This window comes from Dicentrarchus labrax, unplaced genomic scaffold (assembly GCF_905237075.1).
Source record: "Dicentrarchus labrax unplaced genomic scaffold, dlabrax2021, whole genome shotgun sequence".
NCBI lineage: Eukaryota > Metazoa > Chordata > Actinopteri > Moronidae > Dicentrarchus > Dicentrarchus labrax.
Window position 1 is genome coordinate 11,299,280 of NW_026136703.1, and position 23,074 is coordinate 11,322,353.

Below are 23,074 nucleotides of genomic sequence, written 5' to 3' on the forward strand. Positions count from 1 at the left end.
TAGACACCAAAAAGCCACATTTAATAAAAGGTGATTTCTATTTTATGCTTTGTATTTTGAGTTATACATAATTTGAAATGAAAACACAAACATTGTTTTAAGACTACAAGAAAACATATTTCCAATTGTGCCTTAGTGAGAGAGATTAATATATCAATTATATACAGCGCGATATAGGACAACAATTACTTTCTTTCTCTTAAAAGAGTACTGTCGGTGGGATGGTTCTTATTTCAAATGTAACCATTAAGTACAAGCAACAGTAAAAATGAAATGAAAATGCCAAGAATGAAATGTATACCTTCAGACACTGACTGCTCATTGGTCACTGGTTGTCCTAATTAATGTGTTATAACTGTTATAGTGGATACAATTTTACTCATCTGGCTCTATATATAATTGTGGGATCTATATACACCAATATTAACACTTTTACTCCCACTCAGTCAAATCCTCTCTACTGTGCATGAGCAACAACAACTGTATGTTAAGAATTAAGTCAGAAAAAGTGCATTTGCATCTTCTGTGCAGAGCCAGTGACGGCCAGATGAGTTTTTCTTCTTAAAGAAGTCCAGATACAGGCCAGTTTAGAGAAGTCAATGAGGGTTGAAAACCTGCCGGACAGTGAGTTATGTTGGGTAAGTCCCTACACATGCTGAAAGCAGCCAGGCCACTGCATTCACTCACGGGAATAACAGTCCTCGGGTAGGTGATAGTCTCTATGGACTTTTCTCCTCCTCTGCTGGACTGCGGGGATCACTGGCTTTCTCCTCGGCTGCCTGTCTCTCCTGTTTGCCCTCCAGCAGTCTGTCATGAGAGACTGTCCCCAGCACTTTGGCACTGTGCTCCTGTGCCTTGGCCCTGAGTGCAGCAATGCTGTTCTCCCTCAGTTCCTCTTTAGAAATGGTGGACTTGCCTTCTGACCTCTTCTCCTCCGCTTCAGCCTCTTCTGCCCTCTGAGAGCTCGGCTGCTGGGGCGCATCGCACTTTCCTGTCGGCGGGGGAGCTGCTGCCTCCGTGGACTTTTTGTGCATCCCTGCAAAGAGTTGCGGGTATTCAGATTTAGAATAGCGTCTGTTGATTGGTAAGCCATCTTGGACTGAAAATAGCAAGCAAAAATAGTTCCGGTTTAGAATATAATGTTTGAATGGACGATGGCAATGCATGACCAGCTTAGAGGATGAAAATATTTTATCTAATGCAAAATGTTCTTTATTTAGGAAGTTTATTTGCTTTAAAGGGTTATGCTTATCAAATTAGAGCATCTACCATAGTTATGCACAGAGGGCATCAGTGCCTGCGCTCAACCCGACACTACAGCAGTGAAACACTGCAATATGTTTTTATGATTATGCATGAATAACTTGATGAGCTATTGTTACTACTGAATAATGTGGGACATATGACACAATGACAGTGAATGTTTGGAGACACAGTTAGACATCAAGCCTCACCGAGCAGCCAGGGGGCACAGGACTCCATGATGCCATCCTTGGCAGACTTGAGGATGGACTCTGGCAGGGGGATGGAATGCCTCACCATGGCTCCATACAGCCCATACTCAGCCATCACGGTGCTACGGCCCCAGCATTTCTCCCTCTTCCTCCATTTGGCTCTGCGGTTCTGAAACCATACCTGTGACAGGACGAGACCTTCATGTTAGTTACCCTCACTCTCACCTCCAAATAAGGCACATAAGTCAGTATGCCCTGTGCCCTATAGACGTGAATATTGCAGTTTTTGCCAGTGAGGAAAATATAGTTTGGCTAAAAAAACATTTACGCTCTTCAGCTGAAATTTGGTGCACTTTCTGATGCTTTTTGTTAGATCTGTAATGATTACTCTGAATAGTTTGGGAAATTGTTGCAATAGAAGAACTAAATTAGATTCAGCTTTTAACTGGCACAAACTAGAGCATGATTTCAATCATTTGGGATAGCAGAGATGGAACTACATGAGATTAGTGGTCCTTTGACGTCAGAGTGGAGATAATGAGTCAATTAGGATTCAGTTTTCTTTTAAAGGGTTGCAAACAATCCAACTCGAGCAGCTCACAATTTGCATTCCCTTGCGGCAAGATGCCACTATTGGTACCGCTTTCTAACACTGCACCCCACTGGCTTTATTAATGATGAATAAATAATTTACTAATGCTTTATACATCAGTTATATGCTATCGATACGACTGAATTTGGGGCTGTCAAAACTCTTTATTTTTGACTTAATGCCATTTATAACTACAGATATGATGGCTTATTAAAAAGTGTAAACCTCTCAGTATTTATTAATGCATTACACATGTATAACTGCACTATTAGAAAGGATAAACACCATCAAAGGGGCTTTTACACAAACTGGAAACCCAAGCTGTTGTTATTGATGACTTTAAACCGACCTAAATGATTTATTAAACATCACTAAAGCCATTAGAAAGTGGCACGGAAACTCAAATTCAGCACTTCAGTAGTTACAAAGATGACCTGTTTTGGGAATCTCCAGTGTGATTCAAAGTAAGATAACAGCTGCTCTGTTTGGATTCAGCCAATTGATTTCCCATAACCTGCTGGCTACAGGTGTGAAGGATCTCTGCCTCCTGTCAGAGCTCATCTCCAGCTACCTGCGCCGGCATTATAGATGGTTTGACACATCAAGACACTTCACTCGGCCTCAGCCAACAACTGTTTAAGGCCCTACAGGCTATCTGTCAGCCCAGAGAGAGAGAGAGAGAGAGAGAGAGAGAGAGAGAGAGAGAGAGAGAGAGAGAGGAGGCCAAATTGATTGTATAGCACAACACAGGATTGTTAAACACTACTTAGGGTAGCTCTGATGGCTCTGTGAGGAGATGAGGATAGGAGGAGAGGGGGGCGGAGAGAAGATTCAAGTGAGGGGACAGATATTAAATTGAAAACGATCAAACCGTTTTCATGCTTTTTTTTTTCCTGGTAATTCTGATGATAACCCTTATTTCATACAAGATACTTTTTTTTTTCTTTTTTTTTTATGAGAAATTGCTTCTCTGCCCCTCAAAAGGAGCCAGTGTGGAAGCTGCGAGGAGGAGTGACCCTGGGGCACGCCGAGGCTGATTGAAAAATAAGTTAATTTCAGGCCCAATCGATGGCGGGCAGGCGGGCAAATATCACGGGAAATTAAACTACCGGGACTCGGGGGAGCAGCGCTATTGACCCGTGCTAATAAATTCAATGTAGTTATTTCATTTGAACTCCCTGCGTCTCTCCGGCAGCCAGCCCTCCCGAGCTCGTCTGATTTAACTAATTACTCTCAATGAGAAAATTGGGTGTTAATTTTATTTAGGATAGGAGCAGGCCCGGGCTTATTTATTTATTTCCTTTTTTTAAATTCTTTTTTATTATTTATTCGCGGCTGTACTGTTGCGAGCCCGTAATGAGAATGAGATTAAAAGGCACCCCCGGCAGATGGATGGTCCAGGTCACACTGCAATCTTCTTCCGCCTTGATAGCTTGATTAGGTCGTTAGCGGCTCCTTCTCCGAGAACAAATTGTTTCACATCCAACTGCAGCCTGATGAGAGATTATCTATCCTGGCGAGGATGCTGGAGGGGAGCGGGGCTTTGTTCAGACAGGGAGGGGAGCACCACTGATCGATTTACTTGGGAGAGGGGGGGGGAGATCACTTAGAGCCCATCTCCCCTTAAACATTGAGAGGCAGCGGGCGGCCTACGGGAGCTCATGAGCGCTGATGGAACAGATTACAGGTGCATATTCATAAGGCAGACAATAATATTTGCCTTATAATAGTCACACAGATCGGCGTATGTTCTAAAGAAATGTAGTCTAATTATATCGAATACAATGAAATTAGCTAAATAAGACACTGGATTGTTTATATATATATATATATATATATATATATATATATATATATATATATATATATAGCCTATAGCCTATAATAATACATTTACTGGTCTATTTGAGTATTCTGTTATTTGTACAAAGCCAAAAAAGGATTTACTGTCCAGCTTGTCTTATTTCTTTCAATGTATTTTATAGGAAAACACCTTAATGTAGGAGATGTTTAAACTATAGTTTAATTTATAAGTTATGTAATGTTTGAATTAATAATAAATAATTAGGAGCCCAGTGGTCCATGTTCAAACATCAACAAGTAAAAAACGTTTTGAATCAGCGGTGAATTGTCGTTATTAGAATAAGACCCCACAGGGTGCCAGAGGAGAGTATCACCTGTATCCTGTCTTCAGGTAGCTCTGTTTTCATGGCCAACATCTCTCGGGCATAAACATCCGGGTAGTGCGCTTCATTAAAGGCCTTTTCCAGCTCCTCCAGCTGGTATGAGGTAAATATGGTCCTGTGGAAAGCGGTGATCGTGTTAAATATTTGAACATTTTACACAAAATGTATTGTGTCCTGCAGAAATTATCCTTTTGTGGTTCAAACTAAATGGCCTTATTTTAATAAATACGAAAATAAAAACGCAAAAGGTAAAACAACACTTAACACATTTTTATAAATAACAGCCAGTTTCAATAAATTGAGTCTTTTGTTATTAATGTGCATGGTTAAAATAGAAAAGTCAAAGCAAATCAAATCAGGACAAGCCTAACATTGCATGTCAGTGATGACAGAAAATACAATCAATCTCTGGCCAATTTGTAAATTCTTCAGCAACTGGACTAGTTGGTTATCTGTATCAATAAATAAAAGCACACAAAGAATAGTCTTTCTAAATGATAAGTGGTTACTTTATTTTACGGGGGGAAATAAAATTAATTTCTGCAAATTTATAATAAAATAAAATAAATATATACAGCCATTATTAACCAGAAATAACAAAACCAACCGGTGACGTCTTTTCTTGCGTTTCTTGCTCTGACTTATTGATGACTTTGAGAGTTTTCGTTCATTTGAAGATAAATCCTCCGAGTCTGGATTAAAACAAGAAGAAAGCATTCAAGTTAATAACATCTGTAGCTATATATAGCCTATATATATATTGCATTGTAAGAACATAAATAAAATAAAAAACAGTTGACACAACACTGCTATTTTTATTACTCCATTACATTTTAATTATTTTATTTAAAACCACATAATAATAATAATAATAATAATAATAATAATAATAATAATAATAATAATAATTAATTCGTAGAATTATGCAATGCATGCACAGTAACCCAGGCTGGATATTACACACATGCTATTGCAGTGAGGGGAGTATTTATTAGGTGTTTGCAGATCACCTGAGCTGGCAGACTGGCTGGTGTCCAGCGGCCCTGCGGACCTGCTGTGGGGCTGCAGGTGAACATCTTGTGCGTCCGACAGCACCGTCTCCAAAAACGCTGGTTGGCTGTAAAACGACGGAATTCCACCAGGGCCGATTAATCCCATCCCGACACCCACACCCACACCGGCGGGGCCCAGCAAGGACCTGGCGGCGATCAGGTGCGCCCCGGCCGGCAGCGAGCACAGCGGGCTCCTCGGGGCCGCCGACGGCTCCTTATTCAGCCCCAGTATCTCCTGGATGCCGAAGCCGGTGCACCTGGGCGGCGGATGGGTCGCGCTGCTCTTCGGCTGGTGGCTGATACTCCCTCCATTCGCACCCAGAGAGGTTTTCTCCGATAGATTTAAACTTTCCGAGAGCACGGCGCCTTGCTTCCCCGTCATGATATCTTCGATGCTAAAGGCCTTTTTCTTATTATACCGTCTTACAGGATGGTCCCCAGTGCATGATCCTCTGTATAACACACAAGAGTCCTTTAGAAAATGGTCCTTTTATCCAACAGGTCCATCCCAACAAGAGGCAGGAGCCAGCAGCCAATCAGCTGCAAGGATTCAGGATTCCTGTGGATCATGGATGCATTATACGCCCTCTCGGATACATATCTGCATTTTCCTCAGGACTATATGGATAAACGCGGAAGGGATTTATGCTACAGAGAGAAAGGGAGGAACGAAAGGACTTTCTTCAAGGCTACAGCCTGCAGGCGAAATGCTGAGAATGAACATTAAATTACAGTACAAAAAAAGTGCCTGGAGTCCTATAGACATTAACAAAGATAAGGAACATTTAACTACAATATAATTCCACCATTAGACTCAACAAACCTTCATAAACTCACCACAGATATACCATTGCTTGTATGAATTTTCGTCAGGAAGTCAGGCCTAATTAAATCGTATATTTCACACCTCTTACTTACCTTTGAAATGCTGCAGGTTTAGAAAATTACCTCAATCTCCTAGAATAAATCAGTATGTAATGCCTTTCGCTGAATGGTTCTTCTCACACACACAGAAACACACACAGAGACAGCTATGATCTCTCAACCACTGGTTCACACGAATGGATAATTGATCTCCAGATGCTATGGGAAACTCATCACACGCAAATCAAAGGCCCTCCCAAAAACGACAGCTGGACGATATGGACCCAGTGTGCGCCGCACGGTCCTGCACAGCGCTAATCCCGCAGCCGCAGCCGCAACAGCAGCGCAGGATGCAGATTAAACCACAGGGAGAACGATGGAAAATAATATGGGAGACAAGTGCAAGACTAATAAATAAGGAACTGATATTTGTATCTTATGTATAATAATAATAATAATAATAATAATAATAATAATAATAATAATAATAATAAGGACTCTTTCATTATGGAGATTTCGCTTATTTAAACTCACTGAAATAGCTAATTATGGCTGGCAGGTCATGTAGGCCTCAAACATTAACTTTAGTAAAATAACGGGACATTTTGGTTTCAGGAAGTTGATGAATCATGCTGGTTTATTGATATTTTGAATATAATTAGTGTACTTTTTTCATTTGCATTTTTAGTTGGCGTCAGTGTTTGCATGTTGGCCTAATTTAAAAAAAAATTTAATTTGTTATTTTCTGATATAAATGCATAAAAAAGGAGAAATATATACTTATTTTTTAGACCTTTCTGCTTTGGCTCTTCAGTGTCAATCAGATAATGAGGGTTAAGATAGAGAGTACTCTCACTGTCATAAAGCTAATTTTGACATGTTGCTGCCAAAATTAAAACTCGTGGAGTGACCCGAATATATGTTGAATTGCTCGTGGTAATTTGAATGTTTATTACATTGGCATCAATTTGTTTGGAAATCAAAATTAGAAAAAAACAAATTCTGTGCATATGCAAGTGTACATTGGCTTCCAATAGATTCAGATTCCACACATTGCTCGCATACGCATCATCAAAGCGTTAATGCAAAAATAATGGAATATGGAAACGCATGACAATTACACAGCAAAATACATAATGCACACAACATGACAAAAGTAACCTAAAACTGTATGAACTGTGCCTGACACAGGAGACACATCCTCCTGGCAAAACTCATATTTCATATCAAACAGTGTGAAACGAGCTGCTGATTAAGGAGAAAAATATTGCTGCTGCAATTAGTGGCTGGCCACTTGAAACTAATTAGGGCCTCTTTAGTGGAAATTCTATTAATGAAGAAATCAATGTTATCAGGATATGTAAATGACACATCAGCCTGTTGGGATCAAGTCATTTATTAACATGGAAGGGTGTGAGTCAGGATGACCCGTCAATTACAGGCAACTTACTGCTCCCGCTCACTTCATCATCCCTTCTGCTGCAATCTATACAGGCGGCGGATTTCTTTGTTTTTTTTTGTTGTTTTTGTTGTTGTTTTTTTTTGTTTTGGTGATAGTGCAACACGTCTCCTCTCTGTATAGCTTTTTATTAATCCATCTCATGTGAAAATGGATGCATGCTGATTACATGCAGAAGAGGGGCCGCCTAATAAGGCTCTAGATTAAGGGAAGATTTAGTTCAGTCACTCGTGTAGATTGGGTTGCCCATCAAAGACCTGCAGGATCTGACGGCTGCAGATTAAAAAGCAAACAGCTGTTGGGAAATTTTTGTTTATCCCCCACTCCACTCCAACCCCACATCCTTCCTCGCCTACCTTCACTACTTCGCTTTCTGCTGTGGCAAATTTCTTTCTTTTTTTTGTAGGCCCTAATGCAAAAATTAGGGACAAAGTGTGCGTGATAAACGCATCCAGCCTGTAACCTTCAAACAGTCTGCAGCAGGTCAACAACTAATAAAGAGCTATAAGTGAAAACCGCCCATTATACTGAATATCACATCCTGCTGATGTGACTCATAAAGCTTGAAATGCATTTGTGATAATGCATAAGCAACTTTTTCTCTGCAGGAAGGTCACAGCAGGAATATCACCGACCCCCAGCAGGCCCCATTGCTCATGTGACCCCAATGCCTCTGTATATATGAACCTTTATCCTTTAATACCGCTGCTTTCAATATGCAATATTTTAACAGGCTGGTCAAAGTGGAGTTAAACTCATCTGCTGCTGCATGTGTTCAGTCTGCAGTTGCTGAATCAAGCTGCACCCTCGGTGTTGAAACAGGGTGCAGGAAACTTGATGACAGCACACATGTAGAGCCGAGTCAGGGGAAAAACTAAAGCACAGCCAGAGCCTCTGCTTTCCCAAAGCACTTGCAGGGCGTGATGTGATGTGATTCCCCCTCCTCCTCCTCCTCCTCCTCCTCCTCCTCCTACCCAGCACAGAAAGAGTTTGCAAGCCCCGCAGCTTTCTCATGGCTCCTCCACAATGGCATGTTTGGTAGCTGCCCGTCGGCATTGCTTAATTAGGCGAGGAGTTGATTAATTTGCACTAATTGACAGCTAATTTAAGGACTCAGGGCACATCGGATTGACGTTTGTCGGGGCACAGGGGCCATGTGAGGTCGAGGCAACGCACTGCGGACGGGCGGATGGGCGGATGGGTGGATGGATGGAGGAGCTCTCTCCATATGAATGACCGGCTCTGCAGGGGACTGACTGGTTTTTCTTGAAGAGGCCGTTTGGCTGCAGGGAGGCTGCGGGTGACATATTGAGGATGTCAGGTCGCTTACAACGTCAACGCTGCGCGGACTGAATGATCATCAGTCAGCAGCAACAAGTGTCTACATGCAACCTGCCCAGTGACAGCAGGGTCACCTCCAGGAGTTAGTGGTTACTAAAAGCAAACATTTGATATGGAATTTACTAACAGATAGTGGATCCATATTGAGTACACTTCAGAGGTAGTAATTGTAGTTTTTATTCCACTAGATTTATTTGACAGCCACAGAATTTACAAAGCACATTATCTTATACATTTTTATAGATTGAACTACATAAAAATATATAAAACCGTTAAAATCAGATGTACCTCGACTAAATAATTATACTATTTACACAAGCAGTAATAATCAAACAATAAAATAGGCCACACTATAAGGCCATTTTCTTGCAGTACTCTTACTTTACATGTAGCTAATAATCCTTTTACTTGTACTTTTTTTTAACTTTTACTTGTAATGAGGTATTTTTAATTTTTACTTATGCAAGGATCTGAATACCCTGAATACCCATTACTTACAACCCTGGTTAAGTTGTAAGTAATGGTTTCATGACCCAAACCACAGCTGGGTTGCAGGTTTAATGTTTTTTATCCTTTCTACTTGGTAATATTGCAGCTAAAAGTGTTTGCAGTGCAATGTACACTTTCTAATAAGCCATCAAGTTTGCTGTTATAAATGTTAACAAGTAATTACATATATGTATAAATATGTATGCATATGTTGTATATAGCATGTAGCATATATAAATAAAAAAAAATGTTGTTATAAATGGATGCAGAGCCACATGCTCTATAACTCTTTTCCAGAGGGTAAAGCAAGTGCTGGGGGAGGATAAACACCATTCAAATGAATTTTACACAATTTGTGTCAACCCAAAATGTTTCTTATTAATGGCTTATTGATGAGTACAAAGCATTATTAAGCATTATTAATAAAGGCATTAGTTACAACTCACAGATTTGATAAAGGGTGTCTTATTAAAAAGTGGTATAGGCACCACTATGTAATATGAATTTAGTAGGCTGTTCATGCATTAATTGTGTAACAGTACAGAATCTTTCAATAGCATCAGAAAATATTTGATTTTGTTTTTCAAAAAGCCCATATCGTATTTTTCAACAGTGTGTCAGTTATAGGTTATTGATGTGATTTGGGATAGTGGGAGTCTAAACCTTTGTTTTTTATTTGATTTGTGCTTTTATGTAAAAAAAAAAAAAGAACCCTTCAAACTACAATATTTGGACACAGCAGAGATTAAATGCACTTTCTGGCCCCCATCTTCCTTCCACCAGGCCATGCTGTGTTCCAGGATCCACAAACTGTCTGAAACCTGCAGAACTGTATAAATAACCCATAGTTTTCAAAAGGGGTGAACCAGGGTCCGTGTGAGAGGCAGGGGGTGAAGCCACTGAGGCAATGACGGCCTCTGTCCGTGTGAATCGGAAAGACGATTAGGGGCTTATTAGCAGCCTGGGGAGAAGTGTAACTTGTTGGGAGTGAGCGACCAGAGCCCCAGCGACATCTCCAGCCGAGAACAGTCCGAGGCATTGTCTTACCTAATTATGGCGGATGGACTTCTTTTTGTTTCCCATTCGGCATGCCTGTCTGATTCTCTTTTTGCCTGGCCGCTAGCTCCGACAAGGCCGAAGTGTGCTAATTAGAAAAGAAATGGTCCTAGTAATTATGTCAACTCTCATTATGGGCGATGACAATGAGCAATATTATTTTTACGCAATGTTTTGTGTAGGGGACCCTGCTTCCAATGCTCATTAAATGGAAAACATGCCCTGGTAGCCGGGAAAGCACTCTCATGTCGGAGCTCCTTACATGTCCACAGCCGGAGAGGTGCTGCACTTTGTGGAATGAAAGGCATGAAGTTATTGCCCTGATTAAAAGTTGAACAGTCTCTAAAGACGGTTGCATCACCAAAGTTAGCTGCTTCGGCTGCAAACTTAATCATTCAAGGGGATTTTAAATAAAAGGCAATCGTCTTTTTCATTTTAAAACTTTATTATACAACTTGACAATTTTCAAAAAATGTAAATCATGTTTAAAATAGAAATAACAATAAATAGGGAACATTTAATCAAAGCAGGTCTACGAGCCTCAGAGAAATTCGGTAAGGAGGTATTAAATCATTTGGAGTTTTCATAAATGTAAAGGCATCTATCTATAGGGGGATAACGGGTGCACTGAAGACCTCACTGTGTGTGTGTGAGTGAGCACTTTGCTCCAATTTAGAGTTTGAGTGCAAAGTCTTTGAACTTTGTTGTGAAGGTCTGAACATGTTCAGAACATATTGGTAAACGCATAGATCTGATTCACCTGGCAGTCCCACATTTCCTGTTTGCAAAAAAAAAAAAATCACTTCTTGGGCCTCTCCAAGATGTTCAGAAACTTCCCTCTGGTCATTTCTCTGGCTGAAAAACAAGAAGACACAACATCACATATACAAGATAAACCATTGCATAGGTAAAAAGACCTGATTTTTACATTATTATACTCATAAGAGACTCTAGTAACCTTTAAACCCTTTAAAGAATCTTTGATAAGTTGGTAAAATAAAATAAAAATTAAGGGGTTATTAAGTCTTACAATGTAATGTTGTGTAAGACTGACACACATTACATTGTAATCCTGCAGCTCAAACAACTTCAGAACTGTTGTTTAGTAATGCAGAGCATGTATTTAATATCTACAGTGTCACACTGGGAGGTAATTTATACAAACATCTGTTCATTCAGGACATGGAAAACAACATAAAATGGAGACGTAGCCACCAAACAGTCTTGTGATTTGCTTGATTGCTGTCTCAGTGTAGTGAGGTACGAGTACTCAGACAGACGCCTGCATGAAAGTGTGTGTTCGTGTGTCGGCAGTTCACAGAGATGAGAGAGAATAAAGGCAAAATGTCTGTATAAACCTCAACTTGTGATTATGGAATATGGTCGTGTCTAAAATAAGTGACATTTAGATGTTTAAGGGGATAGGAAATTATGCAAAACACATATATTTAAAACTGTTTATTTTTCAAACCTTTCTACATGTACTGCAATTTTCCTGAAATTCTGGATACCTGTATTCTTGCATACTTAAATTTTTGGGGTATTTTGCATAAATAAAAAATAAAAATAAAATGCTATATTTTCCATACTGGCTTTTATCATTATTCTTCTCAGAGACCATATGACTTTGCCCTATGAGTGAATATACAGTTATATTATTGACATTATTGTATTGAATGCAAATATTTCCCAGCTCAAAGAGATACAAAGAGTTTTACACTCTACAGAAATGGTTCAAGTCCCAAAACAGCAATATGTCTGGGTGGGATCCAATGAACTAGTGTGTTAACTCTGTGCCATAGTCAGTCCTACAACAGATCTGTCCCTGCAGAAGAGCCTTTGTGAAACTGGTCTTCTCTGGGACAGCAATCATTGCTGAGGCTTTTCTGTTAAAGACAAACTCTTGTGTCACTATACAGACTGTAGAGACTTTCCTGCAGCATCATCATAAACCCTGCGGAGGCGCCATCCAGGTACAGTAATTACTCTTTGTTAAAGATGAGAAGAGGATCAGGCTCTTGGCTCCACTGTGGGTTTTATGAGCTGCGAAAGATCACCTCAGCGACTCCATTCAGTTTCTAACTAACCTTGTACATCACTCAAATATAAGCCTACAGAGCAGCAGAGATGACTGATTTCAAACAGGCATTAAGCAGTGTCAACCACTTTCATGATGCCTGCCCGTGATCAGGATCTCAGCTAGCTGCTGTCTGCACTGTGTGCTGGTGTGAAAGGGCCCCGCCTCCCCTGCCCACGGCGGCTAATGAAAAAGCCGGGCCAGCAAGTAATTTAGATGAGTTGCCCAGTGTGGAATGATAATGGTGCATCTGGGCGTGGGGGCCACGTCACCTTGAGGTGTCCCTCATTAGGTTAAAGATGATGCTAATTGGAATGGGATGGATTCATTTTGCACTTTGCTGTCTCTTCAAATCACACTAAACAAAGTCATCAGAGGACCCCTGGACATGCAGAGGGTGCTTTAGATTGAAATGAAGCCATCAAAATTAGGCGAGGGAAAGCAATTACATTGAGATGACCCTAATGCTGCAAACGCTTTCGTATTAGGAGCAGTTACACAAGGAAAGGTAATGGGTAGCAGTTAATATTTTAGATTTTTAAGGTGTCATGCTTCTCTCTCTTGTTATCGCTCTCTCCGTCTCTTGATGAGCCCAAACTGTAAAACAGATCAAGGATGGCTGTGCCACTCCTCCCGAGACCCCTCGCCCCACTGAGCGTCTCATTAATTACGGTTCAGTTCACCCTCCCCCTACTCAGATAGAAATATCATTGATATCATCACATTAAAGACCCCATTAAACATAAATCAGTGCTCAATTTATGATGTGTGGCTCTCTTTTTATAAAAAGGAATTATGGGGAGAGGCATTGTGATTGGCAAGGTGAAGGTGGTGCTCTGTGTTGGTGACGAGGCCAACCAAAATGCAAGACAACCTCTAACTAAAGGCATATATAGTGGGAACACTTTTTTTACATGGCGTAATAAGAAAAGCTTCACTAATGCTAACAACGGCTCTGTTCTAGTCAAGTGCTGAGTGGAAACACTGGAAAAAAGTATCCCGAAAAAAGTTTCTACACCTGGCTGAGATGGAAAGTGTATTGATAAAAATTGAAAACAGACTTAACAAATAAATCACGACTGACATAAAACATGTGACTTAAACATCCACTGATTATCTGTGTGGAGCTGATGACGTTCATCAAATGAATACATGAAACAAACGTAAGGGCCGTATTTCCATCATGTTTTCCTTATCGTTTTTATTTGTTTGAGGTGTGACTGACATTCTTTTCATCTCATCATCTCGCTGCAGCCTCTTCTACTGCAATGGTTTAATGGCACCTGACTTGAGAATTATTGCAACCAACTTCGAATATTTGCATAATGGTAGCAGACGGGAACATACATTCAGTCACATTTTCTTTTGCCAATTATCTGGATATTTGTTTATATTTTGTGCTACATTAGGATCGATAGTGTCAGTGAGCCAGCATGCAATTTTTGTAAGATTTACATATACAGATTGAAAGCCCTAAAAGCACAGGCCCTCACACCCATGCACACGCATGCACACACACACACAGGCTTTGTCATACAACGGGGGAGATCAATACTGATTAGGGGGACTTAGAGATTTGTTTAGTTGATTAGAAAGGTCAATTACTAATTTTGCACTAAGTTAATCAGCATCTTGTTACGACTGCCATCCATACTAAATGACACCTTATGGATTCTGTGGGCCATCACCTTGCCCTGTTGATTTGTAGCAATCTAATTATCATTTAGCCCAAAACCGGTCTCCACCACATTCTACAACTAGTTCAGTAAACATGTATACATATAATCATTTGATGCATATTAGATTTTCTAAAATTTTTGACTGCAATCCCTTTTTATCTAGCAGTTAGAGATAATTTTCATCCATAAACAAACACAGTTTAGCCAGGTTATCATCAGATTGAAGGCTGAGAACATGTTGGCAGAGGATCCAGTATGGAGCAGATAACAGGGATAACAGAGGAGTCTGCTGAAGGCTCCTGTGCCCCCCTAACTCCCACATCAACCCAGTAATCCTCTGGCTGTAGATTTAGACCTGATTACTGTTGCCAAGGTACATTGAAACAATAGAGATTAACCTATATCTGCAAACAGCTAAATATGGCCTGAGGCTATTTAAAAAATATCACCCTTTTTCCAAAATTAAACAGCAAGGACTAAAACCGTAGGAGATTCTGTGGTGCAATGTTGCAATTCCTCTGTTCCGCACTGGCAAGTCGTTTTCATTTGGAAGATCCCAGGTGGCTCAAATGTAAATGCAGAGGAAACGCGCCGGTGTAACATCTTACTTTTCCCTCGTTTACGGTGAGTGATCTGGGTGTCATTGTCACAGCCCACTCCCAGCCCCCACCACCACTCCCCTGTGTATAAAATGAGAGTAATCATCACCCCCGCCCCCCGCGCGCACAACTCCCCCCCGCCTGCCTGCCTCTCTCAATGGCATGCTCCCGATGAGCTCGCTGGACCCCTGTTAGCTCCAAAGACAGATGACCACCTGGGTTAACTGGAGTCCTGGACCCCGGCCCTGACTGCCCCAATTCACTTTCATTAAGAGTTAAGAGGACTTATCTGACCCTCACTGCCCATCTCAGAGCGCTGCTCAGCTATTACAGCCCGTAAGCTTTATTTAATGGATTTAACATCCTCTTTCACCGCCCTCCTCCCCGGGGACAAGGGAGACACAGAGGAGATGAAACACACAAACACACAAGCAAAGAAACACTAGGAGGCACACACACTCAGCCGCCGCGCCCTTCCCCGTAGCACCCCCCCCCAGCACTGCCCGTCTTGCAACACATACACATGACGCTCATGTTTGTGTTCAAAATTCAATTACCCACTTATTGATACTTCACAGGGATATTTAAGATGCAGACACGAGCTGTGATTTCCCAGGGGAGCCACTGGTTCCTCTTTATGTCCCAACCGAGAGGGCCCACCCCTCCTCTCCTCCTCCTCCTCCTCCTTCTACAATGTATTTTCGCCTGGCTGACACACACACACACACACACACACACACACACACACACACACCCCCACACACACACCAAAACAAACACATCTGCACCTCCCAACCCCTGCCCCAGCCTATGCCTGTTCAAGAGGTGTCCTTATTAATAGGCAATCAGTCAAAAATCATTCATTAAAAAGCCTAAAAGGTTTTACACCCTCACTATGATTAGCTGGGAAAGAAAATCCAATGAATTCCTAATGCCTTTATGGAAATGAGGTGTCATTTCCGATCTGCTCAGGGAGGCGGCAGGCAGGGAGAACTGAGGAGCAGTGTGTTTGTGTGCGCGTGTGTGTGTGTTAAGCTCTGCCTGCCTCTGCTTTCACACAACTCCGACACTGATCCTGTTTAAGATACGGGCAGGCTCCATCAGATACAGCTGCAACCTGCTACAACGAGGAAGGAGACACTCGTGTCATCCTGATGCAAAATGTGTGTGGAGTTGCTAAAGATTTTCCAACAATGGGCCATCGCTATAGCTGCAGAGCTATTGAGAAATAGCAAAAAGAAGATGGGAGCCAATTTAAGAGAACTAACCACATAAAACCTGATGTCACTGAATATGAAGATGATAACAACTGAACCACTCTTGATCCTCGTTTCACTTTCCTTACAGCGGAGGTGTCACCTTCAAAAGGGACGAGACACCGCGCTGCCATTCATCGCAACTATGGAGAGACAGGGGGGAGAGGTGAGAAGACGAGCACAGAGGAGTAGTAGAGGTGAGGAGGAGGAGGAAGGGTAGTGGGGAAGGCATCCCCTGTTCCTCATTCAGCGGCTGTCAGCTCAGGCACTTCATAACCGCCCGCCCCACGGTCAGCCTGCCTGATGGATTGATGGAGGCACATTAGCACCAGTGGGGCCCAGTGAATGCAATCATATTCAGCAGCGGCATGCTTCTAATAGGCCGGAGATTGATCCTAAGGGTGAGGAGGAGGAGGAGGAGGAGGAGGAGGAGGAGGAGGGTGAGGGTGAGGAGGAGGAGGTGTTGAATGCGGGGGCCCATTAGGAGCTGTCAGGGCAGGGCGACCTTCAGTCTCACCTTCACACGGGCAGACGCAACGGGGGTCAGGCCTGGGTCTACACCGGGTGGCATCACGGTGGAGGACAGGTGCTACAGGTGGTGCTACACCCAAAATACACTGAGTGATGCTGTTTTTAGCGTGATATCAAAGTTTTTGATAATTGTAATATGGTGATATCACCAGCATGCTGTCTTGTTTAAAAATTACGTGACTAATGACTGATGAGTAACATTTTTAGATCTGGGTAAAAATAAATTCATGTTAGTCTATGACACAGATTTTGGTCCCACTTAAGGTGGCAAACTCGAGTTTCTCACTGTTATCAACTCATAAAGCTGCCTACTCACCACAATAACTTCTAACATTGATGTTTATACTCCTTTAGGATTACACTTTAAAGGATACCTTCTTAGCTCTTATTCAACCCCTGTTGTGAGTCAGTCAAAGACACAGTTCACTTGAACTCCTATAAATAGCTGCGTTTCCACCACGCAGTCCTGATCAGTTCAGTTCGTTACACATTAGAATGTTTATTTTTCCGTTTCCATTGGCAAAAGTTGTGGATGGCACTAACAGAACCAACTGTCTTGCTTGCTAATAAACAGCCACATACCGACAAGAAACAGAACAGAAAACATTGGATGTCCTAGTCCTCCATTGTGTCACGTTACATATGATGTCACGCTACTTGTGTGGTTGACCTGGTCATTACCATCCGGGAACAACCCTGCCTAGTACTGTCTGCAGTGGAAACGCAAAACAGATCTAGGGTTTAGGAACATGTAGGTACGGGTTTCAAGGGGAGTATACTGACACCATTTGGTGGAAAATAATTAATGCCATACATGTTTCTAAAATTTTTTTTTTTTTTTTTTTTTAAACTTTTCCTAAAAGAACCACCATGGAATTATAATCACCTTGTGTGTTTCTGTAAGAAAGAACATCTAAATTCCCGAGCAAAGTCTACAGTAGAAACATTTCCTAATTGACAACACGGATAAGTGTTAAATGGTATTCAGTAGCCTTGAGCCCACAAGTGTGATAGAGCACCATCACCACCTCCAGCAGTTTGGTGCTCAGTGGTTGAGGCCCTCCAGTGCATCCCAAAGGAACGCTCAGCTTTCAATTACCTCCAATAACAGCACTTATCAGAGTCCTCAGCTTTCCCCAGAGACTCTGGGCTTGATGCCTACGCTCAGCGGCCCACGACAGAGGCATTCATCATGGTTGGAGTAACAGCTGGGGCCTGAGGAAGAGGCACGCGTCTAGCTCCTCTGGGACTAGACCGGGCCAGCTTCGCACAGCCATTATTGGGGGTGCTGGTGGGAGGTGGGCGGTGGACGGGTGGTTGGGGCAGGTGGGATGGGGGGGGGTTACGGGTGTGTTACATTCCCCCCTTCACATTCATGTTAATACATATGTACAAACATGGATATACTAAAATATGTGCACAGTTTGCAAGAAAAAGCAGAAGCCTACACTAGTGCGCGTCAGGTGTAGTCTATGCATAGGATAATGGTGTTCTTGTAATAATGTTTGGTCCAGATCCCCTTTCTCGCTGCAGTAGGGTGGGTGAGTTTTCACTGCTTGATTGTGCTCTGCCCATTAACCAGCTTCCTCTTTAATGGTCCACATGTTGAAGGGGGAGGGGCAGTAAATCCTGTCCCCTGCCCTCGCTTTGCTATGCCTCTGCGGAGTCTCGTTTACGGGTACTGAAGAGTGCACAAACATGATGAAAAAGTAGCTGAGATTTACAAGGCCTCCCCTGACAGCCAGGAAAAGGAGAAAATTAAACCAGAGAGCATTAAACAGGCACCCATTACAGGGCTGCTCCGACACCAATAATAACCATCATTGTGTCCCGTCATCCTGGGGTACATGACATGATTGCAAAGCCTGCAGGCCTGCACCTGTGACAGCTAACATCTTTATACCAGCCAGATTACATGCTTCCCCGGGTTTTGGGAAGTCAGGGAGATTAAACACTTTCTCAACAAAATGAATTTGCGACATGCGGCCTATGCAAATAAAACACATGCTACACAATCTATAGCCTATTAATACGTAGTGATACTCTTATCCAGGTTTTCGTGATTCCTGTGGTATCTCTATCAGGATATTAGTGAATTATACAACTGGAGCAAACATTTCAATCACTCTGGAGTCAGCTCCCTTGCCTGAAAACTGAGGATCTCTTTACATAAATAAAAAGTTTCATCTTATGCATCTCTCAAATTTTCATCAAAGCTTTTCCAAATTATGTTTGGCATATTTTGATTTATAAGTACAGGATGTCTTTATGGAGTTTTACAAAGCAGTGTGCTCATTACCAGCAGGCCGCAGTGCAACATTTCTACTGTTCTTTCAACTCACCGTCTACATCAGATCACTTTGCTATGTACCACCATGTTGGCTGAATTTAACTGACTTGGGGGGAAAATGTGCATTTATTTATATCTTCCACCGTAACTGTGTGTATTTGTGTGTGCGGGTGTTATGTACCACAATTATTTATTGCTTATGTGTTATTTCACTGGAAAATAAATACCCATTTTTCTCTTAGGAAAATATGAGCACTTAGCTACAGCTCTCTAATCCACACTCCATAAGGATTATGACAATGGAGGCAGTGGGGAATGGATTAAAAACTAGATTTTGCATCCATCAAATGCTTGAGCACTTGTTGTATGGGCTCTTGTGGGCATGCCCTTATTTCTTTACCTTTTCCAATTCAACAATATTGACCTACATACATGATCTGACCTGAATTTAGACTTTATGCTGTTTGACAGAAATGTAGAGTTGGCTCTAAATCCCAACATTCTGTCTTTGGATACAAACATATAACCCAATGTGCAGTCAGCCTGTTTGGGTTTTGAATGTGAAAGCACACAAGCGTGCTATGAAATCCACACGCTTGATAAAGAAAGGCTATGAGCACCATCTAGTGGTGGCATGTGACTGACTACAGACGGCTTGTGATTAACCTCAAATCATGTGTTTTGCAGCAAATTTGATCAGAAAAGGGCAACAAACAAAAACATTTTAATATCGTAGCACCTACAGTTGCATCAACACCCATTCCTTTTACTGCCTGTACTGTACATTGTGCGGTTTGTGTATCGTTCATGTACTCACACTCCTCTAATCCCAGCTGGTAAGCGAGGTTCTGAAGTCCTTTGACCTTCTCCATCAGGTTGGCCGTGGTCAGACTACCCAGCTCTACAGAAGGATAACAGCACCCATAATGAAAGCTCTTAGCTACATGTACAGTCACTAGTTTTGGCTAAACGTTATCCCATTTGACAGGATTATATGTTAAGACTATTTCTGTCCACAATCTTCCTGTTTAACACCAACTGTTGCAGGTACACAGAAAATATTACAAAATAATAACACTTACCTTTCAACATTTCAATATCCTCACTCTCCAGTTCAGCCATCCACTTGGGGGGGGAATTACTGATGGGCTGTGATGTAAGACACAACAACAGAGAGAGATTTATAGATCAGGCCTATATATTACAATATGCCAAGCCTATTTAATTATCTAGTTTGTAAATCAAAGCGAGCCACAGTGAATCTTACTCACATTTTTACAAGATGCAGCAAATTCTGCAACTCCGGGCACTGTATGAGAGATTACGAGATAATCAATATTATAACAAAATAAAGCACAATCTAATAGTGAGTAATTACACAAGAGCGGCGAGGATGTAAACTTACACTGCTCTGGCCACAGGTCTGGTGATGCTCTGTCCAACTTCTCAAAACTCAGCAAAGAGGACTCAAAATTGTCACCTATTACGACACAAAAAAGTATTTAAAAAAAACAAAGTTAATAAGGAAAACGCATATTTATAAATCATCTAATGGAAGAGTTTCAGATAGAATAAAAGTGCGAGCAGAGATGAGATACCCAAAGTGAGTACATGTATACCTCAGAACAGCAGAAGTGAAGGAATTAAGATGAAATTGTCCAAATGTCACTACTATGATTAAACCAGTATAGCTGGCCTTTTACTAAAGCACTGAACCTCTGACCCGAACTACATTTTAAAACAATAAATCCTGTAGGGCCTTTTTAAAATAAAGTATGTTTTATCTAGTCATTTGAAAGTTGTCTGTTATTAACATATCATTTATTTCTTCATCTAAAACATGTTACTTATCATTCCTTTAACTGAACTGGTGTCTATAACAAACAACATCTAACTGTTTCAGTTTCATGGCCAAAACCAAAGCATACCATAGGCACAGGCACATAGTCATCAGTACAGTGAAGAAAAGAACGTGAATTAGAGCAACAGTTTTTGTGAAATGTACATTTACAGTATATCAATGTAACATACAATGTTTGTGTGTTTGATCTGGCAGGAAAATGTTCACTTTTTAATGCAAATTTCATACAACATAAGGTTTTGGACATGCTTCAATACTCCATGTTTGGTATTACTGTAAGTTATGTCATGTAATCTATGTTAAATAAAAGCCAATGCCTTTGGTAGCACATAAAGATGCACATGTAAACCTATGAGTTAAAATATGAGCATCATCATGGAAAACAAAATAAATAAATAAATAAATAAAGAGTTACATGTTCACATGTATAGTTTATAAATCTCTTCATCAGAGGTGGAAATAGTACTCAGATTTTGTACTTAAAAAGTGACAATAACACAGTGTAGAAAAGTATTAATCAAAACGTACTTAAAGTACTAAAAGTAATAGTACTCATTGTGCAGAATGGCCCATTTCAGGATGATGTATATCATATTATTGGATTATAATAACTGATGCATGGTGGTAAATGTGGGGCTAAGTTTAAATAATGTATATACTTTATCTGTTGGGTAGCTTGTGAATTCCCCCTGGTGATCAATAAAGTTTTATCTATAGTATTACATCATAATATTTGTTAATTATAAGATATATATATATATATATATATATATATATATATATATATATATATATTTATAATAATATTATTTAGTCAAATGAAGTGGAGTAAAAAGTACAATTTTCCCTCTGAAATGTAGTGGAGTAGAAGTATAAAGTTAAGTACCTGTACCTCAGAATTGTACAGTACAGTACATAAGTTAAAGTACTGAGTTACTTTCCACCCCTGTCTTTATATGTATATTTTATTACATTTATATGTTTCGGTTAGTAACCATGGCAATGGAAATTGTATTTATATAGCACACTTCAACGTGCTAAACAGTGAAAGACAACCCAAAAATACAGGGACAAACACAAGAAAATAGGTAACTTAAACAACATAGATATGAGAATATAAGCATGAGTAAAATGCAGAAACTGAATCAATGAAGCATACACCCAGAGTTCATCAAACATACCACACAGCAACCCCCAAAACATCAACACAGGTGGCAACTGTATGGCATTATACAGCGAACTGTGAGAGGGTTTTATTGTGAAAACGTTACAAAAGTAATGTGTATAGTCTGCAGTAATAACAATAACGTTGTGTGGGAGGAAAAACGTGAAGAACTGAAAGACTACCACCAGTACAACCCATAACTAATCACGATGTAGTGAAACACAACACTGTAACTCTTACCCATATTATAAATACAGGTGATCCAGCCTGCTTATACTACAGCAGCAAGTTTTATGAGCTAGCTTTGTTTATATCTAGCAGCACACACAGTTTGAGCTCTGTGGATCAAACTGTACGAGTGGTTCAAGCTTGCTGCCCGCTGTGTTTCTCTGTTCACTGGACAGACACAACACTGGGGCTAGTGAAGGCTTTAGCCAACGGGAAAAAACATCTCCAAACAGTGCAAATACAGCGCTAACATGTGTATTCCGTCGTCTCTGGATGTTCGTGTAAAAACAGCACATGACCCGCTAACGATTTAATCCCCGTAATGATGTCAAATTTACAATTTATACACAGCATAGCAGGGTAAGGAATTAGAATTTACCTCCATTTGGAGACGCCATCTTCAGAATAAACACGTGATAAACGACAGCCAATCACAGCAGCCGTCCCTGGAGTTGACGCGTACCAGTGTACTTCACAAACCCGCCACCAGGCGGCCCACTGGTTTACTGTCAGAGGATACAATCCGGTATCAAGATGAAGCCAGAGGCTTAATATTATACATTGTATATTATATTATATATATTACAGCATAGCTGCCTCCTTTACCTACATGAATATGTTAATACAGATGCATGTCAAGCAATTATCTCTTTTCATTTTTGTAGCTATTGAAGCTTTTGTTATTATTTGTTATATAAATTTTATGTGGAATAAATACATAAACTCCTATTTATAAATAATGTAGAAGTTCAGACAGAATCAGACTGTAAGCAGAAATATACACTGGTTTTATTTAAACCTTTTGTATAATTGCATTTGATATTTTTCATGAACTTATTTATTCATACTTTTATTTTTTATTTTTGTGGCATGGTTACTGACCCTATGACCATCA

The 23,074-nt window shown here is 40.7% G+C and overlaps 2 protein-coding genes across 5 annotated transcripts; both read right to left on the bottom strand.

Moving 5' to 3' along the window:
- vsx2 (visual system homeobox 2) lies at positions 1 to 6,392 on the bottom strand. Of its 3 annotated transcripts, XM_051396148.1 has the most exons (6): positions 6,203 to 6,392; positions 5,243 to 5,843; positions 4,840 to 4,924; positions 4,224 to 4,347; positions 1,455 to 1,635; positions 1 to 1,099 (listed from the first exon to the last, which is right to left on the bottom strand). In XM_051396148.1, exons 2-6 carry the CDS (start codon positions 5,664 to 5,666, stop codon positions 720 to 722), a joined length of 1,194 nt encoding a protein of 397 aa, XP_051252108.1. In that variant the 5' UTR covers positions 5,667 to 5,843; positions 6,203 to 6,392; the 3' UTR covers positions 1 to 719. The 3 variants fall into 3 exon arrangements, with proteins under 3 accessions (XP_051252108.1, XP_051252109.1, XP_051252107.1); XM_051396149.1 differs by having other exon boundaries at positions 1 to 1,036; positions 5,243 to 6,392; XM_051396147.1 differs by having other exon boundaries at positions 5,243 to 6,392.
- A 4,527-nt stretch (positions 6,393 to 10,919) lies between these two features.
- On the bottom strand, positions 10,920 to 22,634 carry lin52 (lin-52 DREAM MuvB core complex component). Of its 2 annotated transcripts, none has more exons than XM_051395915.1 (6): positions 22,559 to 22,634; positions 20,331 to 20,405; positions 20,197 to 20,234; positions 20,008 to 20,074; positions 19,743 to 19,826; positions 10,920 to 11,348 (listed from the first exon to the last, which is right to left on the bottom strand). In XM_051395915.1, exons 1-6 carry the CDS (start codon positions 22,575 to 22,577, stop codon positions 11,293 to 11,295), a joined length of 339 nt encoding a protein of 112 aa, XP_051251875.1. In that variant the 5' UTR covers positions 22,578 to 22,634; the 3' UTR covers positions 10,920 to 11,292. The 2 variants fall into 2 exon arrangements, with proteins under 2 accessions (XP_051251875.1, XP_051251876.1); XM_051395916.1 differs by lacking the exon at positions 22,559 to 22,634 and adding an exon at positions 22,192 to 22,210.
- Between the last annotated feature and the right edge of the window lie 440 nt (positions 22,635 to 23,074).

Excerpts from the sequence above, each read along its gene's own strand:
- vsx2 (XM_051396148.1), bottom strand. The coding sequence starts at position 5,666 with ATGACGGGGAAGCAAGGCGCCGTGCTCTCGGAAAGTTTAAATCTATCG. Across the intron at positions 4,925-5,242 it reads CAGCCAGTCTGCCAGCTCAG|ACTCGGAGGATTTATCTTCA; the intron begins GTGATCTGCAAA and ends GTTTTAATCCAG. Across the intron at positions 1,636-4,223 it reads TACCTGAAGACAGGATACAG|GTATGGTTTCAGAACCGCAG; the intron begins GTGATACTCTCC and ends GTCCTGTCACAG.
- lin52 (XM_051395915.1), bottom strand. Across the intron at positions 20,075-20,196 it reads TTGCTGCATCTTGTAAAAAT|CCCATCAGTAATTCCCCCCC; the intron begins GTGAGTAAGATT and ends CTTACATCACAG. Across the intron at positions 11,349-19,742 it reads CCAGCTGGGATTAGAGGAGT|CCAGAGAAATGACCAGAGGG; the intron begins GTGAGTACATGA and ends CTTGTTTTTCAG.